Source organism: Oryzias melastigma, linkage group LG5 (genome assembly GCF_002922805.2).
Source record: "Oryzias melastigma strain HK-1 linkage group LG5, ASM292280v2, whole genome shotgun sequence".
In the NCBI taxonomy this organism is placed as follows: domain Eukaryota; kingdom Metazoa; phylum Chordata; class Actinopteri; order Beloniformes; family Adrianichthyidae; genus Oryzias; species Oryzias melastigma.
In genome coordinates this window covers 32,295,172-32,303,682 of record NC_050516.1, presented here as the reverse complement: position 1 = coordinate 32,303,682, position 8,511 = coordinate 32,295,172, and the positions used below count along the sequence as shown (strand labels likewise).

At 41.4% G+C, this 8,511-nt stretch overlaps 1 protein-coding gene across 1 annotated transcript in view; it reads right to left on the bottom strand.

Moving 5' to 3' along the window:
* Positions 1-8,511, bottom strand: part of col7a1 (collagen, type VII, alpha 1) — a gene marked incomplete in the record, with an annotated part of 105,683 nt that overhangs the window by 57,895 nt on the left and 39,277 nt on the right. The window contains 13 exon segments of the mRNA XM_036212052.1: positions 1,865-1,909; positions 1,989-2,024; positions 3,426-3,485; positions 3,625-3,696; positions 3,787-3,840; positions 3,920-3,946; positions 5,949-6,062; positions 6,135-6,209; positions 7,248-7,301; positions 7,368-7,403; positions 7,485-7,556; positions 7,628-7,747; positions 7,991-8,035. Coding sequence (XP_036067945.1) covers positions 1,865-1,909; positions 1,989-2,024; positions 3,426-3,485; positions 3,625-3,696; positions 3,787-3,840; positions 3,920-3,946; positions 5,949-6,062; positions 6,135-6,209; positions 7,248-7,301; positions 7,368-7,403; positions 7,485-7,556; positions 7,628-7,747; positions 7,991-8,035 — 810 coding nt within the window.

Here is an 8,511-nt window from a genome sequence, read left to right as displayed (position 1 = left end):
AAAAAGTGCTGGCTGCTCCAAACAAGCAGAGGTCCAGTCGTTTTGTCGGATGTAGTACCAGTAAAGCCACGTCCCGAGGTCCAGCCTGCGTTCGGTACCGCATCCAGAATCGGTACTGCATCGGGAAGTGGTACTGATCCATGTCCAGTACCAATTCATGTCCAGTACCAATTTGCATATGGTACGATCCACGTCTGGTACTGATCCGCGTACAGTATAGATCCGTGTACGGTACCAATCTGCATGTGGTACCAATCCACGTCTGTTACCGATCCGCGTCCAGTACCAATCCATGTCTGGTACCAATCCGTGTTCAGTACTGATCCGGGTCTGTTACCGATCTGCACACAGTACCAATCCGCATGTGGTACCAATCCACGTCTGTTACAGATCCGGGTCTGGTACTGATCCCTCTACAGTACCAACCCGCGTACGGTACTAATCCACGTCCGTGTCCGGTGCCGGTCTGTGTCTGGTACCAATCCGCGTCCAGTACCAATCCATGTCTGGTACCAATCCGTGTTCAGTACTGATCCGGGTCTGTTACCGATCTGCACACAGTACCAATCCGCATGTGGTACCAATCCACGTCTGCTACCGATCCGCGTACGGTACCGATCCACCTACAGCACTGATCTGTGTCTGTTACCGATCCCTCTACAGTACCAACACGCGTACGGTACTAATCCACATCCGTGTCCGGTGCCGGTCTGTGTCCGGTACCAAACCGCGTCCAGTACTGATCCGGGTCTGCTACCGATCCGCGTACGGTACCAATCCACCTACAGCACTGATCTGTGTCTGTTACCGATCCGTCTACAGTACCAACACGCGTACGGTACTAATCCACGTCCGCGTCCAGTATCGGTCCATGTCTGGTACTAATGCGTGTCGGTTACTGATCCGCGTTTGGTACCGATCCGCGTCCTGTACTGATCCACGTATGGTACTGGTTATGGTTGGGATCAGGATACCAGTGCGGTCCCGGTACTGGTTTGCGGCCCGGAGGTTGAGAGTTCTGCTTTAATTGGAAATGTCAGCAAATCAAATTAGTTGTGGAAACGAAAAACGTCAAGAAGTGACGCAGAGAGATTCTTAAAGGGTAACCAAACACTGAATCAACTTCTGTTGATGTTGACTTCTATAAATGGGACTTTAAAAGTTCTGTCTGTTGGTCATTGACACAGTTTAAAGTAAACTTGTTCTATTAATAAAATTATGGTCTAAAACCGTCCTTTTGTTGCCCCCTGCAGGTTGAAATGAGGTATTACAGTTGAATTTCAAAATTGGTCAACTGGTGTCAGTCCCAGAAGTTTCACGTCATCATGGTCTGCAGCTCCAGGATAAAAGCCCCGCCCATCTTTGAACGCTCGAAGTGAGCTTGTGCAGCGGGAGGAGCTTCAACTCTTGGTTGGTGCTCATCCCGTGGCGGCAAGAACGGCAGAACTCACTTCGCCATGTTGACGGCGAGAACGGTGGAGGTCGTTCTGCTACATCGAGCATTGCAGAGCTAAACCGGCTCTTAGAAAGCTGGCTGGCCGGCAGACTGAGAGCCGCTGAGGGATACGATTTTTTCCTTCATTTCATCGAGATCAAAGTAAAAAGATCCTTTGGTTAACTCAAGCTGACCTCACTGTGGCTGTCATTGACCGATCCAGACCCCAGCTCCTCCCCTCGGCCTCCTCTTGCATTTTTTGTATTTTCATATCTGAGCTGAGAGTGAATCAGCCTCCAACTGTCCTGTTTGGTTACCCTTTAATCATGCGTCAATATGTGCCGACGTAGGAGTGAGAATGTGTTGAGAAATCAAGCTTGTACTTCTGTGACGTCTCTGAGGGAAATCCACTTCTAATCCTGAACTTACCCTGTCCCCCTGAGACCCGGCCTCACCCGGCTGTCCTCTGTCCCCCTGTCAGGATTCAGACGGTCAGAATTTCTAAAAAGTTTAACACAAAATGTTTTTTTTTGTTTTGTTTTTTTTATCTTACCTTGCTGCCGATTTCCCCTGCAGGGCCACGAGTTCCCTGAAAACCACGAAAATCAAATGAGGTCAACTGTGGGACACGTTTGTCTTTAATAAGCTAAATAAAGTTTTTACAAAGGAAGAAAGAAATGCTATTATTGGATGGTTAGATAGGATGAAGCAATTTTTGTTTGTGTGAACTGATAAGGTGAAACGTGTTGTCAATTAACTTAAAGTCCTAAAACATACAATGTGAATCCAACCATCAATATGGTTCAAAGGAGGATTCAAAACGACCAACAACTCATAGCAGGAAGAATCAAACCATCAAACCAGGAGGGTCAAAGTCAATCGCGCTGGGGGCCAAAATCCAAAACACACCTTAGGTCACTGAGCAGAATAAACATTTATTTAACACTCTAAAACTAACATTTTTAAAACTTTAAAACCGTAACTTTTAGCTAAATGCCAAGTTAGCCTAAAAAACAAAGACCGAAAAACTTAGGTTACGAAAACAGCTGAAAATGTTGCTGAAAAAATAGCTAAACTTCTAAATAGCCTAATAAACTGAAAAACACTGAAGCTGATAGCTGAAAACACTGAAGCTGACAGCTAAAAACACTGAAGCTGATAGCTGAAAACACAGAAGCTGATAGCTGAAAACACTGAAGCTGATAGCTGAAAACACTGAAGCTGATAGCTGAAAAAACTGAAGCTGACAGCTGAAAACACTGAAGCTGATAGCTGAAAACACTGAAGTTGACAGCTGAAAACACTGAAGCTGATAGCTGAAAATGGTATAGCTGATAGCTGAAAACACTGAAGCTGATAGCTGAAAACGGTATAGCTGATAGCTGAAAACACTGAAGCTGATAGCTGAAAACACTGAAGCTGATAGCTGAAAACGGTATAGCTGATAGCTGAAAACACTGAAGCTGATAGCTGAATACGGTATAGCTGATAGTCAGCTGAAATATTAGCTAAATGCCAAGTTAGTCTAAAAAAAAACGTAGGTTAGCCAAAACAACTAGAATGTTGCTGAAAAAATAGCTAAATTAAAAACCCTAAAAACTGAAAAAACCCAAATTTAGCCAAAACAGCTAGAATGTAACTGAAATATCAGCTAAACCCCCAAATAGCCTAAAAAGTCTCAGTAAATTCCAAAATAATCCAAAAAGGTAACAGAATGACAATTTTTAAACTGTAACTTTTCAACATAATTATGAATAATAAAAAGGCAAAAATATTGTTCTAGATTAATAAAACATCTTAATCCTTAGATAACTTTCAATCTTTTACTTTCTATAAAAATATATTCTGTTAAAATGATACGCGTTAGAAGATAAAATCGAGCCATTATTATCAATAAAATAAAATGATGTGGAGGGCTGGATATACCGCATGACTCTGACACATTAAACCTAACAGGTCGTGTTTTGGGGGAGTCTGCAGTCGGACTGACCCGCTCCCCGGTCTCTCCCTGCTTCCCTGGAGGTCCAGGCAGCCCGGCCCCTTCATCTCCCTGTGAAACAGCAGCAGAGCATCAATCAATCAATCAATCAATCAATCAATTATACTTTATTAATCCCAGCGTTAATCCCAGCATTCCCTTAACGTCGAGCTAACTTAACCACTAAAATCCTGTCAGAGCCTCAAGTCACCTTTTCTCCTCTCTTGCCCTCTGGTCCTGCTGGGCCTCTGGGACCTGGAGCTCCTGCCGCTCCTGGAACCCCCTGATAACAGAGGAGTAAATAATACATGCAAAACACTTCCCATTGCACTCAGTTCATAACACTCATCAGGCGGTGATTGACGGGGATTACCGGGGAGCCCTTCTCTCCCTTCACGGCGACCCCGCTGCCGACTCCGGGAGGCCCCTGTCAGCAGAGAGATAAACAGCCAGTCATGCTGGTCTCTCCTTAAAGCGCTGGTGAGAGGACACGGCGTGTGACTCACCCTCTCTCCTGAGCTGCCCTTATCTCCCTGAGGAGGAAACAGAAAGAGGGACTCTGATTGAGAGCGAAGAAAAGAGGACGCTCAATGTAAGGAAGAGCTCTGATAAGCAGCGCTGAGGACGGATGAGCTCACACCCACTAACACGTTCAGTGAACATCTCAGCCCTGTCCTTCACGAACTTTTAAAGTCGCACTCTGATCATCTTCTGGTCTGTTTAAAACTTGTTCCCAGTGGTTTTTAAATTATGAATATGCTGTTTTTAGGCAAAATGTTTAAAAAAATGTATCGTTTTCAAGGACATAGTTCCTGCAGAGCGGCAGGAGCTCATTAGAAATTCACCTGAGTTGGACTTTTGGCTGTCAACCAAATATCAACCAAAACTGAGCTGTCCCGCCAGCTTACAGCCCCTCACACCCCCAACCTAACATTAGTACAACAAAAATGGCGACCAACATCAATTATCCATCCGTACAGTTCTGATCCAGATTCCAGGAAAACAAAGACGTTCATGGATCTATTTGTCTGTAGGTGGTTGTAACACACCCAGCGTTTTCTCTAGGGCTGCATATCAATTACAATTTCAGTTCACAAGAGCCTGAATCGATTTGATTCAGAGCTTTTTCAATTCTTGCGATTCTTCAATTGAATTCAAATTTGAGTTTACACATTTATACACATTTGTTTCAAAATACGTTAAAGATCTACTATGCTATTTGAATCTATTTATATTAATCTGATCCAGTTCACATCCTGTAAATGTATCAGAGAAATAATGAGATTGTTAATATCATACAGAGTTACATGGATTCTCTAAAGGACAAAAATGTTCAGATCATTAACATTGGAAACATTGTTCGGCTTCTTCTGGAGGACGTTTCAGTTTGACCACTAGGGGGAGATCAAGCAATAGAAGTACGACTTATTTAAGAAGAAGACAGTATAAGGAAAAAAATGTTTTAGACCACAAATTGTTACTTTAATAAATATTTCCTTAAAAGAGTTTGGAAAATTAATGTCTGTGAGTTTATAAATTTAGACAGTAATGTATGTTTAGGTCGACCGTACTGTATTGCTAAATAAATGACATTAAAAAATAAATAAATACTCAGAAATTATTATCTTTCATCATCAGAAAAATGCAAAAAAAGAACATGCTAAAAACACCAAAAACATAATTAGTGCTGACTTGCAATTAATACTTGCTATTGATTATCTGTAATTACAGTGTAGCTAATATAATTAATCAATTTTAAGTAGTAATAATATTAATATTTTTCTTAAAGGACCGTAATATGAGGGATAAAATGCTCCTTCAGGTGTGTAGAACACAAAAGTGACCATACGATCCAAAAATTAGATTAACGCGATAAAAAAAAATAGCGTGATAAAATGTCTGTAATCAATTAATCGTGATTAATGCGATAATTGGACAGAACTTTACATTATTAAAGACTATTTTGTAACGGGTGTGTATCTTGAAATATGTGATTTGTTTTTAAATAAAATGACACAAAAAGAACAGATCGGTAGATTTTTTCATAAAAAAGTTAACACATGTTACTGTATAAAGCAGAAAAGCAAAAAGAAAAAGATGTGGGTATCAAGGTTTAAGGCAGAACTGTTGGAAATCCTCAGCAAACATTTTTTTCTGTCATTTTCTGTATCACTTCCATTCACAAAGCAGTTGTGCATAAAAAGAGTCATAAAATGTGATAAAAAAAGAAAGGAAGGGAAACTATGACAGTTTAACCCTTTAACACCTGCTGTGTTGGGGCGGAGCTCCAATAGCCACGCCCCCTCAGAGGAGATTTTGAAAACGGAGACTTCAGATCAACATGAAAAAACGTCTTTTTAAGGCATTTAGCTTGTGGAAATTTGGTTAAAAAGTTTATAATCACCATTAAAACACTACTGGGAACGTTTTTTTCATTTAAAAAATGGTCATCAAGGGACTTTAAAACACAGCTTCAACAACAAACTATCTGATCAAGTAACATTTACTAAAAGAGTCTACTGGGAGGGGCCAAACCTTGATGGAGAGTCCCGGCGTTCCTGGGATGCCCGGGCGGCCATCTTGTCCTGGTGTCCCTGGAACTCCAGAGCTTCCTTTCGCTCCGTCGTTGCCCGGTCGACCTGGAGTTCCCTTGAATTCAAAAAATGTGGTTTTCATAACAACAAAGACTGAAGCTATCAGACATGCTAGTTTTGTGCTTACCGGTATTCCCGGTAGACCTGGCTCCCCTTTCCTTCCAGGGAGCCCCCCACCTGATGCAGTTGAACCCGGCTCACCCTGCACAGCGCACAGACACAAATACTGTTGTTGTTCTGTGCATCCTTGAATCAGCACAAACAAAAGATTCTCTGTCTGCGTTTGTCAAGCAGGTGAAGGACCAGATCAGATGTGTCAAAGTCAAGGCCCGGGGGCCGGATCCGGCCCTCCAGGTCATTTCATTTTATTGTTAATAATGACCCGATGTTATCCTACGCTTACCTTCTTACTTGTATAATTTTGACAAAACATAGTTTTATGTAGAGTAAAATATGAAAGTTATTTAAGGTTTAAGTTGATTTATTCTGGAATAATATTCCTACCTTTTATTATTCATAGTTATGTTAAAAAGTTACAGTTAAAATTGGCATTCTGTTAGCTTTTTGGACTATTTTGGCATTTCATTATTTAGGCTAATTTGAAGTTTAGCTATTATTTCAGCTACATGCTAGCTCTTTTGGCTAATTTATGTTTTTTTAAAAAGGTGTTAAGGCTTTGTTGGAGATTAGCTAATATTTAGACCCTCACTGTTTTGGCTAATTTAGACATTTTAAAGTTTTTTAGTCTGTTTTGTAGTTAGGCTGATATTCGCACGCTACATGTTTCAGCTAATTTAGCTTTTTTCTGTTTTTTAGGCTATTTTGAAGTTTAGCTAATATTTCAGCTACATGCTAGCTGTTTTGGCTAACTTAAGTTTTTCTTTTTTTTTGGTTTTGTCAGCCTAATTTGGCATTTAGCTTATATTTTAGCTGGTTATCAGCTTAAGCGTTTTCAGCTATTAGTTTCAGTGATTTCAGCTTCAGTGTTCTTCGCTTTCAATTTCAGCATCTTCAGCGGCCAAATTCAGCTTACAGAATTCACACCAGCATTATTGCAAGTGATGCTACATATCTAGTTCATAATTATGTTAGAAAGTTGTGTTTTTAAAGTTTTAAACATGTAGCTTTAGAGTGTTCCTTAAATGTTTATCCTGTATGACCCCGTGACCTCAGGTGTGTTTTGGGTTTTGGCCCCCTCTGCGATTGAGTTTGACACCCCGGACTATATGAAATAACTCACCCTTTCACCTCTGTCACCTTTTGGTCCCAGTGGTCCCGGTCGTCCTGGTTCACCCTAAATATGACAATAATTTGACGTTTCAGGTGTTAATTTGGCATAATTATAATTATATAGACTCACCTGGTTCCCTCTGACTCCAGGCAGGCCTTGAGAACCCTCAGGATGACAAAATCAAACAGTTTTAGCCCAAAAAAACAGAAACCATAAAATACAGTGGATTTAAGCAGTTCTATTTACTGGAACGCCTGTGTTTCCGGGAGCACCAGGTCGCCCGGGCAAACCAGGATTTCCATCGATACCAGGGAAACCCTACAAAAAGAAGACAAAATGTTTTGTTTGTTTTGGCAGCTCAAGTTCTCATGATATGATGCTGGACGTACTCGTTCTCCTTTCTCCCCTTTCGCCCCGAGTGAAGGTTCAAAGGGGATACTTTGACCCGGGGGACCTGGACGACCTTCAGGACCTCTGGGGCCTTCTCTTCCAGGCAAACCATCCCGACCCTGCATCATGAAGAATTCATATTATCACTGTGGACCATACTGTTTCAATCAAAACATTTTTGTGAGATGATTCAAATCAGAGTTAACCCTTAAAAACAAAATCTTTAACACACTCTAACTTTTCAACTGTTAACATGATAATTCCAGTAGATCCTGACTCAGGATCTACTGGAATTATTGTGTTAACAGTTAAAGAGTTACAGTAAACCAAAGAACGGCGTTAAAGGTTAATAAATGACTTACAGGCTCTCCTTTGCGTCCGTCTGCTCCGTCTCTGCCTCTTTCTCCCTGTGAGTAAACGAGCTCTTTAAAAGGGTCAAATAATCCTGTTGAGTCATTCTTACTATGATTTTAATCCAGTGTTTCTCAACCATGGTTAGGTGGGCGGTGACAGATGGTCAGGTGGGCAGTGACAGATGGTCAGGTGGGCGGTGACAGATGGTCAGGTGGGCCGTGACAGATGGTCAGGTGGGCCGTGACAGATGGTCAGGTGGGCCGTGACAGATGGTCAGGTGGGCCGTGACAGACGGACAGTGGGGTGGGATGCTGGGGTACCGCATATTTTGGTACCGGGTATTTTTTTAAAGGAAAAAGTGTATCGTGGCTTATTAAAGGCTGAAAAACTCTGTTCTAATCTTACTGACCTTTAAACTAGCATTATCTTTTTCTGAGTGGAGATTAAATAGCTTTGATTCTCTTGCTTTTTTGTTTAAAGTTGTTTTGTGCAATAATCAAAAGGATTTAAAAACTATTTTTGCTAAAAA